The sequence below is a fragment of the Mirounga leonina genome, unplaced genomic scaffold (genome assembly GCF_011800145.1).
Source record: "Mirounga leonina isolate KUSES-001 unplaced genomic scaffold, KU_Mleo_1.0 Mir_55, whole genome shotgun sequence".
Taxonomy (NCBI): Eukaryota; Metazoa; Chordata; class Mammalia; order Carnivora; family Phocidae; genus Mirounga; species Mirounga leonina.
In genome coordinates this window covers 9,320,176-9,338,563 of record NW_023270816.1, presented here as the reverse complement: position 1 = coordinate 9,338,563, position 18,388 = coordinate 9,320,176, and the positions used below count along the sequence as shown (strand labels likewise).

The 18,388-nt window shown below is 47.9% G+C and overlaps 1 protein-coding gene across 1 annotated transcript; it reads right to left on the bottom strand.

The window, feature by feature from the left end:
* Nucleotides 1-3,638: 3,638 nt before the first annotated feature.
* LOC118001911 (C-C chemokine receptor type 6-like) lies at nucleotides 3,639-17,855 on the bottom strand. Its single transcript, XM_034992096.1, has 3 exons — nucleotides 17,579-17,855; nucleotides 5,415-5,524; nucleotides 3,639-5,315 (listed from the first exon to the last, which is right to left on the bottom strand). Exons 2-3 carry the CDS (start codon nucleotides 5,421-5,423, stop codon nucleotides 4,197-4,199), a joined length of 1,128 nt encoding a protein of 375 aa, XP_034847987.1. The 5' UTR covers nucleotides 5,424-5,524; nucleotides 17,579-17,855; the 3' UTR covers nucleotides 3,639-4,196.
* Between the last annotated feature and the right edge of the window lie 533 nt (nucleotides 17,856-18,388).

Sequence of the window (18,388 nt, the reverse complement as noted above, 5' to 3'; positions counted from 1 at the left end):
GTCTGCCGCAGGTGCACCTGCCCGCAGGCCCGGCTCAGGAAAAGGATCGCGAAGTGTCACGTTGAACTCAAGAACCCAGGTAATCTCTCAAAAGGAGGCAGAGGAATGAAAATTCCTCATTAAAACAGTAACGCTCTTTCCAAACCCGGTGCTCTGAAACTGTGGACTGAGCAGCGCGGATTCCCCGGGGGCTCCTCCTTGGGATGTGGTGGGGGAAGCTGCTGGGCTGGGCCTCCCGGCCGCCTCCATCACCCTCCGCTGGGGCCCCAGCTGAGACCCCGCCTCTGCCTGCGCTCAGACTCCTGCGTGGCTCCACCTGTTTCCTTAAGAGGCACGGCCTCTGTTCCTTCCTTTTTCAAGGGACCCACCCGGTCCACTTGTCCTTGCTCCCCCTGAAGGTCCTTTTCCTGGCATCCCTGCTCCCATCTCACATAGTGACAGAATTACTGTGTGTTCACTGTTTTTACAGGGACGTGGACACGCGGACAGCCAGTGGAGGACTTTAGGAGTTTTCCCCAGCTTTCTTCCGCCTGCTTGTAACCCTGTAGCTAAGCAAAGGCCAATAGGTTGGAAGAAGCCATTCCCACAACTTACAGGTTGTCCCGTTAAAGACCAGGCCACCTGACACCTGCTTTCCCCTTTTCCTCTTTCTGTTGGCTGGGACGGAAATGTGATGGAGGGAGCTAGCGCAGCTCTCTTGCACCAAGAAGACGGCCTGGAGTTGAGGACAATAGCATCGTACTGATCATCTTGGACTGTCTACCTGGAGTCAAAAGAGAAATCAACCAAGGGATTAGGAAGATACAGCTCTTGCCTCCAGCCATCTTATGGAATCCCCTCAATAAAACATCAGAAAAAGGATTATATTAGCAAATGCAACCAAGGAAAACATAAGAATGCAAGCTGGCAGTCGGCAGCCGAGTCACAGGTGTATGTCTGAATCCTGAAATGTGAAAGCCAGTCATAGCAGATCGTCCTGAGCTGGGCATGCTGCAGCCTCCGGGCTGTGAAATCTCTGATCACAAGACAGCATGCATGTCAGGGTACCTGTAGGGCCACGAGCCGAGTGTAGGCTAGTCATAGCAGTTGGACTTTGGGGGGCAGGACAACCCACTAGTCTAGCAGTAAACGTGGAACATCGTCGCTCTTCCTGGCGTCGTGAGGGAGGATCTGAGGTGCTCCCAGAACTGGGTCACCACAGCAAAGGCCACCTGACCTCAGCAGCAGGAGCGCCCTGCTTAAACACACGGGGGGCAGAATAGGGTCCCACGGCACTGCCGCCGCCACCTGCTACCACAGCTGCCCCCCACACCGCATGCCCGGAGGAGGTGGGTTTGGGGAAATTTGCACCACACTCTGCTGCGGAGCCCGAGGCTGGGACCCAGGGTAGCAGACTGGCCTCTAGAATCGTGGCTCAGAGCCTTGCTCAGAGGACGTGTTGCCCCGGTGGGTGGGTGTTGGGCCTCAGTTACTGCACAGATTCAGTGGCAGGTGCAGTCTGAGCCCAGACGGCCGCTGTCTTTTCTCACCTTCATTCCGTGGGGATGCGCCTCTGAAAATCTGAGAAGCTGGGGTGGAAATGGACATTTGGAACACCCCTTATTAGAAAGGAGGAAACTACCTGGGAAAGAACTCTCAAGTATTGGAAATGAACTTTAATATGAAAAGTTGCTCCACCTGCAGAAAACATGGTTATGGGCTGGATTGTGTCCCCCAAATTCACATGCTTGTGTCCTGGCCTTCAGTTCCTCAGCCTGGGACTGTATTTGGAGAGGGGGCCTTTACCGAGAGGGAAGACCCAGTGAGGCACAGGCAGAAGGTGGATGTCTGCACACCCGGGAGAGAGGCCACACCTGCCCACACCTGCACACACCTGCACACACCTGCCCACACCTGGACCTCAGACTTCTAGCCTCCAGGACTGCGAGACAGTGAATGTCTATGGTGCAAGCTGCTGGGTCTGGGATATCTTGTTACGGCACCTTTCCAAATAACGCACTGGTATACTCTTAGCATAAACTCCGTAGTCATTTAGACCAGATTCTCTGTGCCTACACCTCCAGAGTCTCTGAAATTTGCACACATTCTCAAAAATCTTAAAGGGATTTGAGAATATTGTACTTTTCTGGCCTCATTTTAAAACTAGCTTATTTGTTCAGAAGCAAATAAGAATGCAGTCTGCAAGGTGATGCTTAAACACCTGTCATGTAGGTTTGTCATTTGCAAGGTGATACAGTGCCTGAATTTTCACCTTCGTTTGAGATTTACAAAGTATAGTAAAATCTCATTTATCTAGAAATAATTGGCCAACTACTTTGTAACAGGAACCAAGAGAAATTGTCTTCTGGTCAGCACAAATAGTTGTGATCATATGTAAACACACACATGAGTATGTAATAAATGTAAGCATGTGTATACAAGCAATTTACTAATAACAAACTGGCAAGTCCTAAGTCACTGCCCCTAGGGAGACAGCTCTGACCAGAGCAGAGAGCTGGTTCCTCAACCATAGTAGAATGGTGTTTGCAAAGGGGAAGAGGACGGTTAACGGCAGACACATGTAAGGTCCAGCCAGAGCCTGTCAGTGGGAGGAGATTTGGGGAACCCAATGAAAAAAAGATACCAGAACTATTAAAGAAGAATCCAGAGCCCCTTACTAAAGGGTCAAAATCCACGCGGTTCTGTGTCTCCAGAGGTCGTCGATGCATTGCTACACCAAACAGTACGGATGTGCCTGTTCTGATGCTCAAGGCAGCAAGAAACGATGATATTGAACAAAATAAAGTTATGTATTGTATTTCGGAAACACTTTTATTCAGTATGAAATTAAATGGGTTATTGCATAAAGAAGTAAGCTTCATTTATCTGAAAATTCAAATTATACAGAAGAGCTGATTTCCAGCTGTGCCACAATAAGCGAGCAGTTTCCGTGCCTGCTTAGAGACACAAACTTATCTCCACAGATTCTCTCGGTGCATCGGCGATCCTACAAGGAGCGTCTGAGTAACAGCCCCTGTGTTTTGAGTGCCGGAGTCCAACGCTCATAAGCTGGAAGGATGCGCAACCTCTGAACACCTCTGTCTCCGAGTCAGAACACGGATTCAGCTTTATTTTGCAAAGCCAAAACTATGTTTGAAACATACAGACTTTGAATCCTAAGCTATCACTTTGAATTTCATATAGAGACGCAGGTCAAGCTTACAAGAACAATAGAAAGTTTCAAGAACAGATTTCTCAGGATTATACATGTCGGTATCTTTGTAATTCACATCAGTACCTTCTAATACATTTTTGTAATGTGGTTTTATTTTTCTACTTGTGTTCATATGTTTACAAAGCACTCTCAAAGCTTGAGTTCTAGGAACTTTCTAGAAGCTAGAAATTGGATTCCATGATCAACCTCAGACTTTGGGTAAAACCACCTTAAAGTCAGCAGCGGAAGAGAAGGATCCCAGCTCCTTGCCGACCCTCCTTGCCGACCCCTTGGCACAAGGGTCCTCTCTGTGCTGCTTCTGTTTCTGGACGTGGGACAAAAGCTCTTTCTGTGTTGTCTCGGGGAAGCTTCCTTGCATTTTTTAAAAGAAGATAATTTAAACACCTTACGCTCTAAACTGCGCTATAACGCCACGTCCACTCCGATTTGTATAACACATAGTTACTAAGCCCCTCTGTGTGCTGAATGTATGCTGTTCCTATGCGGCTTCATGGAACTCTACCAGATTTGGGGAGAATTACCGACTACAGAGAACGTTTTCTTGGGGAAATAAAGCAAACATACACTTTCCGGATGGCCTGTTGCCACCTGATCTGCCTTATCCGTGGTGACAATCAACACCAGTGCGTATCCAGCCGCTGTCCATCTCCCCACGCCACTTTTCCAGCTTGGATGAAATGTTTCACCTTCTGCCTGAAATGAGCTGTGCGAGGGCTCTTAAGTGATTTTTTTCCATCTTGGTTTTCCAAACCCTGTGCGTTTTGCTGTGATCAGGAGAAACCGTGCTCTAGAGCTGCTTCACGAATATTCCTAAAAACATCCACGCTTGTGCACGGTTGGCTCGGATTCCGCATTCCCCGGGGCCTGCTCTGGGGAACGCCAGCTGTAGGGTACCCTGGGGGCTCGGGGCTGCAAGAGGACAGTGCTCCCGAGGGCACGTCCGCCGTCCCCGAGCCCCCGGGCACCGCCCGCTCCAGGCCAGTCACATGGTGAAGGACGACGCGTTCTCGTTGTCCACGGTCTCGCTGTTCTGCCTGGAGGTGAAGGTTTCCGAGTACAGCCTGGAGCAGGAGAAGCCCGGCGCCTTCTGCCTCCGTCGCACACACCACAGATCCTTCACGATCTTCAGAAAGTAGCTCCTAAACTTCTGCCCAATGAAGGCGTAGAGCACAGGGTTGAGACAGCAGTGCAGGAAGGCCAGGACCTCGGTGATGTTGGTGCTGTAGCCCAGCAGCTTCTGGCCATGGCAGGAGCGGTTCATCCTGCCCAGCTGCACGGCTGTCACCAGGAGCACCATGTTGTGGGGGATCTGGCAAGCCAGAAACACCAGCACCACCGCAATAATCACGCGGATGGCCTTGTGCCGCTTGGAGTTCTGAGCCTGCACTAGGGTTTTGACGATGAACATGTAGCAGAAGATCATAAACACCAGTGGGATGAAGAAGCCGAAGAAGAGCTGAAGCCCCAGTATCAGCAGCTTCCACTTGATGGGGTCGGAGCCCTCGTGGTAGCGGGGCTCGCACACATCGCTGCCCTGCACGCTGTACTTCTGGTTGAACACGAACGTCCAGCTGGAGATGAGCACCGACAGCACCCATACAACCAAGCAGATCATCCTGTGGTGCGCCAGGGTTCTGGACCGCAGCCGGAACGACTTGGTGGCCTGCACAATGGCGATGTAGCGGTCCATGCTGATGCAGGCCAGGAGCAGCATCCCACAGTTGAAGTTGACAGCGTAGATGCCCTTCATCAGCTTGCATACGGCATTGCTGAAAATCCACTCACCCGTGGCGTGGCTAACAGCCCAGAACGGGAGGGTGAGGACGAACAGGATGTCGGCAATGGCCATATTCAAGAGATAAACGTCTGTCATGGACTTGGTTTTCTTATAAAAAGCAAAGGTGGCCACCACCAAAATGTTGCCCAAAAGGCCAAAGACACATATCAGGGAGTAAGCCATGGGCACAAAGAGCCCAGAGAATTTTCTGACCTCTTGCAGGGAACACAGTAAGGTGTCATCATCAAATGAATAATCTGAACTATTACCCAACCCAAAATAGTCCTCACTGAAGCTGAAGACAGTGCTGAGATTCATTGCTTCCTGGAAAGTGAACAAAGGTAGAGTTAGTTGTAGTGCAATCTGCAGGTAGCCACAGCTGACCGAAATTACACTCCTAGCCGAAATAAAATAGATGCTCACCCCACTCATTGTGGTGCTTGTTCTTCGCAGAAATGGCAGGCCTGGTACAGAAGGGGATGGACGTTCAACCCCTCTGGTTCACCAGCAGAGGTAACGGGTGGGGAGTGGATCTAAGGAGGAAAGAAAGCAAATACACTGTGATTGAGACAAGTATTCTGGAGCCAAGAATTATGTTACTAGCATTCCATTTCACTTGGACACAAAGGGTGCACGGAGTGCTATTTTGCAGGAAAATATTCATTTAGAACAACGGTCTGCAGCCTCTTTCTGCAAAAGACCAGACAGTAAGTATTTTAGGTTCTGCAGGTCCTATAGTCTCTGTCCCAACGACTGGAATCTGCCCTGGCAGCTTCAGACCAACAGGAGACAACTTCACACATGAATGGGCTCAGCCAGACTTGGTTGCCATGGCTACAATTTGTCAATCCTTGATCTATGGTATAAAGAAGGAAGATACCAGCAAAACCACAGGTTCTGATCTGCACAGAAATCTTGGTGCAAAATGCATATTTAATGACACTCAACAGGGTTCCACTGAACAAAATCCACAGAACTGTAAGTGTGTCTAGAATACTTATGATTTATAGCTTAGAGTATGATTCAGTTTTTTTCACCCAGCTGGGCATGTGAGAATCTCTTGTAGAATTTTTTAAAGTTTGAGCATGGGAGTCATTCTCGAGATATGCTGAATAAGGTTCTCTGGCTTGAAAGGCGGTAGGAATGTATATATATATTTCCTACAAGACACAGATATTGTCAGCGTGCACTAGAGTTAACAAGCACCAACCTGCTGGGGCAGACACATCATAATCGTCGGAAACCAGGCTGGGGGAAGAAAGGTCAAGGTTAGTGTGGTTCAGGATGGCGCGGTGGACAGGCCCCCTCGGTCCTTGGAGACCGGGCGTGGGGCAGGCAAAGGGATGGCAGAGAAGGCGAGCAGGTGGAAAGGAATAGCGAGTACTGAGCTGTGCAGCAGCAATGTGGCTGACCCCTCTGGTTCAAGGTGACTGTTACCAACCAAGCTCTACGGAGCAGGTGATGTGCTGGGAATGCCCAGGGGATGATGAATGGGGCCAGCTCAAGAAGTTCATCAGTCCTCACCTACACGGTCAATATTGATGCCCGACATTTTGGGGAGGAAGTCAGTATTACACAAAGCTCACCCTGAGGATTTTCTGAACATACTTCTCATATCACTTGATTCTCAATTGTGTTGATTACACAGTCACAGATCAGGTGGCCCCAACCCCATTTCCTCCCTAATGCCTGGAGCCATCACTTGGAGAGCGAGTCTTTGCTGCCTCTCAGCAATTGCTCTGGACATGACACTGGGGGCGGGGGCGGGGGTCACCTGTGCGCTTCTGCAGTGACCTGCAGCTGTGCATTCTCACTGAGGGCTTTAGGGCGTGCAGAAAAGCCACAACACAAAGCCTTGATGTTGCAAAAGCATATGAGGAGATAAAAATATCAAGCCGATTATCAAATGAAACATGTCAATCAAACAGGACTACAAGATTTACGGTTCTAGCCATGATGGATTCACAGAAACCAAATGTACTCTTCTGCATTAAACAACCAGAAAAACCTGTAAAATATGTTAACAGTTTTCAGACATTGGGCAACAGATGTCACAAGAGTAAAGTCCCTGACCAGAAGAGAACAGGTGAAGTGAGCTATGACCTGAGCTCTGGGAAGCCCCCAGCTTCCAAGGAAGCAGTTTCCAACTGCAGAGCATGCGGACAACCTGAACAGGGAATGGGGACCTCACTGAGGACACAGGGATCAGGGTTCTGGAAGGTCAGGGCAAGACGAGGTATGGGAGAGGAGGGAGCTACACACAGAGAAAGGAGAACTGCAGAGAGGCGTCCTTGAGAGGAAGCAATGCAAGAACATTTCGAGAAAGGAGAGGCAGAGAAATCCTCAGATCCCTTGCGGGCTAAAATAATTCTTTCCCACAGAAGGCGTAGCAGCACCTTCTAAGTCATAGGGCATGGGACAGCATCCTCAGAACAATACCGTTTGAGGAGTAATGCACCTAAAATAATCCTACTTTAAACACTACTCTGGACCTGCCACAACAAAGTTTGAAAGACAGTCTCAGATGACCCATCTGATTCCAATAACATAACTACATCCCAGAACAAAGCCCCAAATTGTTTAAAGGCACGCAACGAATTCTAGCCTTCAGCCATGTAAAATTCATGTCAGGCATCCAAACAAAAATGTCTAGACCATTGGAGGCTGAATGTTTGTATCTCCCCAAAATTCATATGCTGAAGCCTAATCTCCAAGGCGGTGGCATTTAGAGGTGGTGCCTCCTCTCATGAATGGGATTAGTGTTCTCATAAGAAGAGACACAGAGAGAGCTTGCTTCCTCTCTGCTCCACGCCTCCTGAGGACAAGAAGACTGAACCAGGGGGTCCTCACCAGACACTGGGTCTGCTGGCACCTGGACCTTGGACTTCCCAGCCTCCAGAACTGTGAGAAATAAATGTGTCCTGTTCAAGCTACCCTGTCTGTGGAAATCTGTTACAGCCTCTCACATTGACCATGACACAGACTTTTGAAGAAACAGGAAAATATGGCCCATAATGACATGAAGAAACAAGAATGACAGAGACAACTGAAAAACCTGCCCTGGTAATTACTATCAGTATGCTCCGGATACTCAAGAAAGTAGAGGTAAGCACCCATATGATGAAGAAAATGACAAAAAATATATAAAAGACCTAAATAAATGTTCTATAGATGAAATACAGAACACATAAAATGAAAAATACACTGATGAGGGTTAACATACACAAATCAATTGTGATTCTATGACCTAGCAATATCTGGAATATTTGGCAATTGAGACTGGAAAAAAAATTATAATAGCATCAAAAAACATGAAATAAAATACTTATGACTTCATCTTAAAAATCAATACAAGATTTCCATGTTGAAAACTATAAGACATTGCTGAAAGAAATTAAGATCTAAGTTAAAGGAGAAGTGTATCAGGTTCCAGATTAAACAATCCAATATTAAGATGTTGGTTCTCTCCAAACTGATCTACAGATACCACATAATCCAAATCAAAATGGTGGCAGGGTTTTGGAAGAAACTGACAGCCTGATCCTGAAATTTATATAGAAATCCAAGGGATTTAGAAGAGCCAGAACCATTTTGAAAAGAGGACAGAATTGTAAGAGTCATACTACCCGATTTCAAGACATACTATGAAGACACAGGAATCATGACAACATGGTATTGGTAAAGGGATAGATACAGAAATCAATGGACCAGAATAGAGTCCAGAAATAGACCCATACATCAATAGCCAACTGATTCTTAACAAGGGTGCTAAGGTAATTAAAGAGGGAAATAACAGTCTTTTCAATAAATGGTACTAGGACAACTTCATGCATAAGAGTTTGATCGTTTCTTTACCTCATGCTACAAACAAAAAAATAACTCAAAACGAATTATAGATCTAAATGTGAGAACCAAAACCATAAAACATCTGAGGACAACAGAAGAGAAAATCTTTGTGCCCTTGGGAATGGTAGAGATTCCTTATCTAAGTTGCAAAAGGCATGAACTGTAAAAAAATAAAAAAATAAAAAATAAATAAATAATTGATAAATTGTAACTGATCAGAATTTAAGGGGCTCCTGGGTGGCTCAGTTGGTGAAGCGTCTGCTTCAGCTCAGGTCCCGATCTCAGGGTCCTGGGATCAAGCCCCATGTTGGGCTCCCTGCTCAGCAAGGAGTCTGCTTCTCCCTCTGCCCCTCCCCACTGCTTGTGCTCATGCTCTCTCTATCTCTCTCTGACAAATAAAATCTTTTTAAAAAATTTGTACTTGATCAGAATTTAGAACTTCTGCTTTTTGAAAGACACTTCAGAAAAGTAAAAACAGGGGCGCCTGGGTGGCTCAGTTGGTTAAGCGGCTGCCTTCGGCTCAGGTCATGATCCCGGGGTCCTGGGGTCGAGCCCCGCATCGGGATCCCTGCTCGGCGGAGAGCCTGCTTCTCCTCCCTCTCCTTCTATCTGCCGCTCTGCCTACTTGTGCTCTCTCTCTATCTCTGTTAAATAAATAAATAAAAATCTTTAAAAAAAAAAGAAAAGTAAAGTAAAAACAGACCATGGAATGAGAAAAAATTTTTGTAAACTTGTATCTGATCATGAATTGTATCCAGAATATACAAAGAACTCTTACAATTCAACATCAAGAAGACACAACTTGATAAGAAACAGGCAAAAAATGTGAAGTGAGTTCACCAAAGGAAATACATGGGTGGCAATTATGCACAGAAAACTTTTTCAATGGATTAGTCATTAGAGAAATGCAAATTAAAAGTGCAATGAGATACCGTTTGTCACCCACTCGATTGTTGAAAGTCAGAGGTGGACAAGACAGGAGGCGCGGATGGAGACATGGGAGCTGGCCAGCGCTCGGCCCCAGCGGTGGGAATGTGAAGTCACACGGCCACTTTGAGAAGACCATGGGGCGATGTAATGTAATGTTAAACATGCACTTACCATGTGAACCAGCAACTGACTCTTACGTATTTAGCCGAGAGAAGTGAAAATGAAAGACTGGTACGTGAATGTTCACGGCAGGTTTATATGTAACAGTTCTGGATGGGAAAGAACCGAAGCTTCCATCAGCAGGTGAACAGACAAGTAAGTCATACCATCTCCATATCACAGAACACTGCCCACCAACCAAAAGGAACAAAGTCCTGATGTCCGCTCCATGGGGGGGAATTGCAAAGGCATTTTGCTGGGTAAAGAATCCAGACATCTAGGACCAAGCATGGCATTATTCCATTTACGCGAACTTCTAGAAAAGGCAAAACAGGAGTGACGGAAATCAAGTCCGTGATTGTCATAGGTCAGGGATGAGAAGACATTGGCTGAAGGGGGCACAGAGACCTCTCCGGGGTGATGGAAATGTTCCCTATCAGGATTGTGTTGTTGATGTGCATTTGTCAACACCCATTGACTCAGATACTTCCAGTTGGTGACATTCACTGTATGTAAATTATACCGAGAGAGCGAATAAAATAACTGCACACAGGTCCATACAAACGTGCTGGTTAAGACAATAGGTGCCGTAGGTCAGCGTCCTCCCCAAGGACGGAGGGGTGTGTGCAGGTTCATGAGCAAGGCAGGACTTGAGGCAGCCCCTGAAGGAGGGAAAGCACAGACTGGGGGTCGTGGGGGACAGGTGAAGGGAAGAGGGGCAGACACAGCCGGGGGCCACAGGGCTGCTGGAGGGACTGAGGGGACGGACCGCATGGCAAGCTGAGGGGGCCGTATGGGCTCCCAGTGAGGTGGGGTCGGTGGGGTGGGGCACGACGACATTCGGGTCACACGGAGGCTCGTGGCTAATGAGGGAGCGGGCAGCAGAGCAGCTGTGAAAAGGGGACGTACCCGTGCGCTGTGGACACGGTGCCCAGCTGGAACCCCAGCTGGAACCCCAGCTGGAACCCTGCTTCAGAGAAATGGTTTCTTTAACCACACCATGACCTATAATGTCTTCTGAATTCAAATTCAATTCCGTTCAACAAAGGCTTATGAGCTCTCTGTTGAGGATGATGCTGGGGATACGAGGATGAGTCACAGGTCAGCTCCAGCTCCAAGCAGCCGTCGGGTAAACGGACGCAACCCTCACAGCAATCCTGCAAGGCCGAGAAAAACAAGTGGCCGGCTCTCGGCGAAGAGAAGGCCAGCGTCCAGAGGGCCTCCCTAGAGGGCGTCCACCCGAGGAGCTGGGTGGGAGGCCCCGGGGGGGACGGGGTGCTCAGGCCAGGCTGGGGGGCACGGGGTGTGTGCACCTGCTTCGTATGAACAATCTACAAATCTGGACAGCGGTGAATTCAGTGCTGTTGTGGTTAAGAATCAGTGTTCTCAATAAAAACACCTGTCATGTTTCCGTGGATGCCAGCCACTCAGCGTGATTGGAAGTGATTCAGCCTGCCCAGACCACCATCATCACCACAAAAATCATGCGAATTGTGTTGAGGAAATCGTATTGGTGACAGATTGGCATCTGGGCCACCACAACCCATAAGCAAGCCTATACATATTTGTGCAAGTAAATTACCTCAGATCTTGGGCAGCAAGTGTCACCTCTTTGGAGAAACGAGTTCTGGACTTCTTTGTTCCAAACATTGAGATGGTAAAGTCACGAAGACATTTTTGAAGACCTTTTCACTGAACGGGGGGGCGGGGGAGGGGGTGTACTGTCTTATCCACCGGGGTGGGGACATGTCCGTTCTTCGCTGAGCTGACAAACTCACAGTCGCGAAGTTTCTGGACACAGAAGGCTTGCCCCACCTTGTTTTTAAAGCTCATTTCTCTCTCTCTCTCTCTCTCTCTCTCTCTCTAGCATATCCTTGTTATCACCACCATTCTTGCCAGGTCTTATTTTGAAGATCACATCTAAAGGCACCGGGCTCAACCAATTCTTAAAATGTAATTTGCTTATCTTTGAAATTCGAGTATTTCCTAAGTCACTGTCTCTCCCACAGCTGGGAATACGAACACTTCCCCAGAACCAGTTGGTATGAAGAGAATCTGTGGGACGAACTGTTCTGAATTGTCCTTGGGAGGAAGTTTCAAGGCTTCTGAGGGGAAATCATGATGACGTGATTAGAAACACTACTCTGTTCAACCTGGTTTTGCAGTGAGGAGCCTTCTTGCCTGGTACTCGGCTGCTTTGAGTAAAGAGCCAACTGTTGCTGGCTTAGGCACCCACTATCACCACCTGCCTGAGCCTCGGCCCCCTCGGGCCCCTGGGGTCTCACGTCTGGCCCACTGTGGCATGGCACTGAGTGAGACGCGGGGACCAGGAGGCCCAGATCCGGTGGCTGAGGCCCGTGGAGTCCCACCGGAGAACAGACTGTGTCTGCAGAGACAGAGAAGGTCAGGGCCTTGGTGCAGATGCCAGGCAGGACGCTGACGTGTGTTAGGAAGGGCTCCGGGGCAGCCCGGCATGGAAGCCCCAAGCGCTCAGTCGGGTGGGCCCACACTCCAAGCCTGCTTGTCGTGGTCACCAGCCTGCAGAGCAGGGAGGCATGGTAGACACTGCAAATCTGTAATTAAATCTGAAATCTGTAAGTCCTCAAGACATGGAAGTATGATCTAGGTGGTGGTTTATGAGCTGGGTGCCTGCCCAGTAGAAGACCCTTACTGGCACCATGCTGGGCTCTGTCCTCAGCCCTGTGCTACCCGCTATTTCTATGAATGTGAGGGCCAAAAATAGAGGAGGCAAGCTCATCAGGTCTGAAGATGACAAGACGCCTAAAACTAGAATTATTATATTGGATGACAGAATCAATGTGAAAAAACTCTGGACAGACTCAAACAATGGGTCAAATGTCATAGGGTAAAATTCAGTGGGGAAAATAGGGGGTTCTGTGCTTGGATTTGAAGAATCAGTTACACAGATAGAAAATGAAAGCTTAGCAGCAGGATCAAAGGTAAGAGTTTTATCTGATGGTAATTTCACTGAGAGATGATTGAATCTGTATGACAGGTACAGCATCTGCTAGCCAAGCGTCTAACGGAAGGTGACCTTCATCTACGTCATATTTTCCCTCTTCGATCACATACTGCTTGCACACTTCCTAACAGACACACTGGTCTGATAGATAGGGTCAGTGTGTGCGGCTAGCAGAAGCAGGGCCCCAGAGATCCCCATGCCCTAGTCCCCAGAACCTGGGGGAACGTGCCTTTCCATGCCAAAAAGGACGAAGCGTTTGAACCCTGAGATGGGGAGATGACCCTGGATTATCCAGGTGGGTCCCATGTCGCTTCTTGAGTCCTTAAAAGTGGGGATCTTTCCCAGCCGAGATGGAAGAGGGAAGAGAAGAGATTCAAAGCATAGGAGGACTCAGTCCATCGTTGCTTTGAAGACCAAGCAGGTGGGTAGCCTTTGCGAGCTGGGACCGGCCCCCCTGACAGCCAACATGAAGAATGGGGATGTCAGTCCTACGGCCACAAAGAGCTGAATTCTGGCCACAGTTTGATTGAGCAAGGAAACGGATCCTTTTTTGAGAACCTCGGAGAGGAACGCAACCCTGCCATCAGCTCCATTCTAGCCTGGTCAGACCTGCCCTGGACCCTGACCTACAGAGCTGTAAGGTACTCGGTCTGTGTGGCTGAAGCTGCTGACTTTGTTATGACAGCAAGAGAAAACTAAAAACAGTGCTCGCTAAATGCATCCTGTTAAAATTCATTTGTTTTTTAGGTCAAATCAGTAAAACTCTAAGGTTTAGAATGAGGTGGGTAATAGGTCCAGTGACTCCGCTCCCGTCAGACTCCACGGTAATTCTGATTGCGCTACCGGAAACCTGAGCAGCCCAACGGCCAGGCCAACGAGAAGCAACCAGTCACCACGCCTGTGAGCGCCAGTCACCTAGCCTAAAAACAATGACGGGTCAGGTAGGAATGAAGTCATCCACTAACCTGCAAGGTTGTCGTGTGAAAGAGGGTCTAGCCTTACACTCCCACTAGCAGAGGTTACACAGACAGACTGTGACCTAGCATCGGAAGAACGGTTGGACCGTTTCGCAAGAATGGCATGATTCCCCTCAGGAGATGCTCCTCTGTCAAGCACAGGTGGGTGAGTCTTTACCGAAAATGAGGTGGCTGGGAGGTGGATTGGACCCACTGAATCAGAATTTCTGGAGATACAGCCCTTTGGAAAGGCAGGCTTACCAGTAGGCTGCACCTCCTGCCTTTCAGCTGGGGCTCCAGCGACCGTGAACCTGGACCAGCCCTCCTTGGAAATACACTAATGGCCTTTGCCAAGGGACAGAAACCTGGGTGTCCCTATCTAAACATCTGAACGTGCTTTTAAGCAGACTATGCCTGTATACCCACATTCCTGACTGCATATAAACGGGATTTTATGAATTAGGGGCACTGTCCACGGGAGGACGGGAATTAGGCACCCAGGGATCTCCTATTTGCATGATGAGTGGGTATAAACTGGGGACCTTTGTGACAGTGTTTTCACACACACACTCCAGAACACTGCATGTTGATTTGTTACTGAAACCCGTTTCCAGTGAGCTACGTCTAAAGGTCTGGGGCTCCTCCAGGAACGCGCCTGGTGCTTCCCTGGGGAAAATTTGATGTCGGAAGAGAGCTGTAGGTCCTGTGGATGTCTGCCTTGACTGCTCAGCTCTTGGGTCCCACACACTGTCCACATTACTCTCCCCCATATTCATGTGTGGGAACGGCTGCTCCCGAGGGAATCCCAGCTTCAAGGGACCAGATCACTGGGATAGACCAGCGTTTGAAAGTGGTTTCCAGGAAGGCTCTGGGTGGGAAGAAGGGAGGGAGGTTGCGGGGGAGATGGCTCTGTGGTTAATAAGTTTGGGAAATGCCACTAACTCCATCCTCCTCTTGGATACTGACACAGCAGTTTCTTATCAATGGCTCTTCAGAGCCCTGCTTGCTTGAGCAATGACACCTTCCCAGACCCACTCACCCTCAGAATTAGACGCTCGAAGTAACCCCTGAGTGACTCCCTTCTCATAGCGAGCATGCTCAGAACTGAACTTTCATTGAAAGATACGCCTTCGTGGGCTCCCCTTCCTGTTTTAGAGGCATGTAACGCTAAGTTAAATCTCATGAGACTCTCGCATTTAAAGTTTGAAGTCATATGAATATATCATGCTTCTAAATGAAAAGCAAGTGTGCTCAACCCCAAGATTACATGCATGCACGTGGTCAATGATCATTTAGTCCCTGCTTTTCGGTCTTAACATTTCAAAGACTTTGTTACTGCCCATAAAAAGAGAGTGTTACTTTAAGAAAAATTCAATGTTACGTAATTAGAGTAACATTTTAAAAATAGCGTTTAAAATGTTAACTTACATTTTTATTGCAATAAGAGAGTGTGACTTCCTGTACAATTTTTGTTAGATACCACATGCAAAAGAGTCTCAGAAACTAACAGCTAATTCATTAAGTCATTCAAAAACGAAATGAACAGGAGCGCCTGAGGGGCTCAGTCAGTTGGGCGTCCAACTCTTGGTTTTGGCTCAGGTCACGATCTCAGGGTCATGGTATCAAGCCCCACGTCAAGCTCCACACTCAGCACAGGGTCTGCTTGAGATTCTCCCTCTCTCTCTCACCCTCCTCCTCCCCCCACTGTCTCTCTCTCTCAAATAATTAAATAAATCTTTAAAAAAGGAAAGAACGTCTGATACTACATGCCCTAAAAACCCGAGCCAGCGCAGGAAGCCAAGGAAAGGGCACCAGCGCACCCGCTACAGTTGAGGGGAAGCGGGCACCGCTCCACTCCGCCTCTAGGCCAGCGTGCCCCCTGCGGGCAGAGGACCCTGCCGCGCCTCTGTTCCCCGAACTCCGAGAGCTTTGGGAGTTCCTCAGTCACCTGACCAGGGGCAGGTAGGAAACATTTCAAGTTCTTAGCAGCAAGGGTCCCAGCTGGGGCCAGCTAACTGACACACACTCAGGCTGGTCACTCTCTGTCGGGACCAGGAGTGGGTGGCGGCAGGCAGAGGGGCTGCAAACGGGAAGTAGGAGCCCCTAGAGAAGAGACGAGGTCTGGAAAAGCAGAAGGGGCAGCCAACACACCCGCTTCCACTGCTTGTCCTTTGGCCAAGGGCAGACTCTACCCAAGAAAACTAAGTGTGGGGAAAACATTAATAAGACATCAAAATATTATCAGCAAGGAAAACTGCTAAAATTTTAACTTAGTTTATAACAAGTTTAACAGTTAAAAATTAAATGAAAGCAGATTTTAAATCTGTACTTACTTGCATAAATGGCGATGGCCCACAAGACACAGAACAAGAACTAAAGAAGAGTGTGTACGTGTGTGTGCATAAGACTATGAGTGTAAGTAGCCTATGTGTGTATACGCGTGCATGTGTGTGAGAGCACTGTGAGCGTGTGCTATAAATTAAGTTATAATTGCATACTGGACATGGGGATCACTGCTTTACGTCTATTATCTCTTTTAACAAAAACCCTTGAAGGTAGACACCATACCCATTTTTCAGATGGAAGGCTAGAGGACTGTTCACTCTTAACATTCTAATTCACTTTGTCTCCACAGGGTCTTCCTGAAGGACTAAATTCTCACAAGATCTTAGATAATACATACATTTTCAAAGCTTTTAATTGATACCAGAATCTCTTATACTGCAACTACAGGTATTCAATAAATGTATGTTTTCTCAGTTCATTTGAATCATGGGCACACAGTGTTTTATCCTTTTTTAGATAAACATCAGCCAAGCTGAAACTCTAGGCTGGCTTCCTTCTGCTTTCGAATAAGAGCGGTTAAGAGAGAAGCCAGAAGGTTTTTTCCAGTGATTTGTATATAGGTTTGTAATTTTTTTTCTTTTGGTTTTTTCGCTTCTTTGGAAGCTCACTTTTTTATTTTCTTTTTTGTTTGCAGAAACCATACTTTTAATCATTGCACGAATAGATTTAATGCAGACCTTGCATTTATCTCTTTACAGTGCTGATCTCCACAACCTGTTTCAGCTACTGCACTGGCTTCAGGGGGAATCTATGGCAGACTCTCTCAAAGATCATTATGCATTATTCCGTGGTCATGAGACACTGACTTCTTAATCACTATGGCATTTACAGACATTATCAGAGCTTTTTCTGTACTGCCCCGAGTCTCATAAAAATTTCCACCCCATCAATTTCTCTTAAACAACACCTTACAAGCTCCTTCCCACTCAATCCCCAGCTACTCAAAATGCCCACTCACTATCTTCCATTGCACAGATCACATTTTGCATTGGTTTCAAAACATTTCTTAGCTTAGTTTTTAGCTCTTCAAACTTTTTCTGTTAAATAAATGACTGCATTTCACTGAAGACCGCTGCCCTGCAGGTATTTAACTACAGGAAGAAGCAATGCCCAAACCATCCCCCACGCTCTAGGGCAAGGCAATTAGGATAAAATCGCTCACTGCACCCTTGGAGGAAGAGCGAGATTTTTGAAAGCACGATCCTGTTCCTAAAGCCAGAAAGACAATGTCTTTGCAAAAGCAAGACTGTTTGATCAAGTGCAACACACTCACCAGGCCAGTGTTCTGGAATTCCTGATGCCCCTCAGGCGAGGTATCAAAGAAATGAAGACAGTTTGAAAGAAGCGAGGGGCTTGGCCGTGCTCACCTTAGAAACGCCGTGACCCGACGGGAATTGTCCTGTTACACCCCTCCTGGTGATGCTTCACGTCACCGCTGTGATTCTCTTGACAAGGTGCAATTTCTAATAGCCATTAAGAGAAAAGCAGTGAGAGACCAGAATTGGCCAAAAGCAAATTGCTGAACTACCACTTCCTACTTAAAAGTAACGCCTATTTGCCCAAATGCAGAAGGTTAACCATGTATATCCTGTGGGGTATAAAATAATCATATGACTCCCTGGAAGCGAGTCATGCCTGAGGAGGAGCTGAGGAGAGGCTGAGGACCTGGGTGGCGGTGCTCCTCACAGTGACTTCGAGCTTCTCCTCTTGCGGTAACGGTGTGTGCTCAGACCTTCTCACTCCTTTGCCTAATTATTTCCCGTGAGCAAGGAAGGACACTTTGCAAACTGCCTGGGAAGGCGTAGACGTGTTTGGGAACGGGTACATGAGACTGTGGTTAGGGCAGCCCCTGGATCCCCTGTGCCTGGATTTCCCCCAAAATCTGTGCACCCGCAGGTAGGCTCCTGACCCTGCGGGGACTCCACAGTTCCTTCTTCTGTCAGATTAACGGCCGAGTGGCTCTAGCCTCAGCGTGTCCTGAGAAATATGGCGTGGGTCCCTGGGAAGCAGGGAGAACAGCGCTCACGCAGAGCAGGCTCTCAACGAATATGAGCTATTGTTGTGTGATTTGGGCCATAAATACAAGTCCCTAAAAGCTGGGCACGTGATCTTTATGAGATGGCAGGTAACAGATCTGAGTGCCCTGCCGTTAGAGGTAGCAACTGATGATTCGCTTG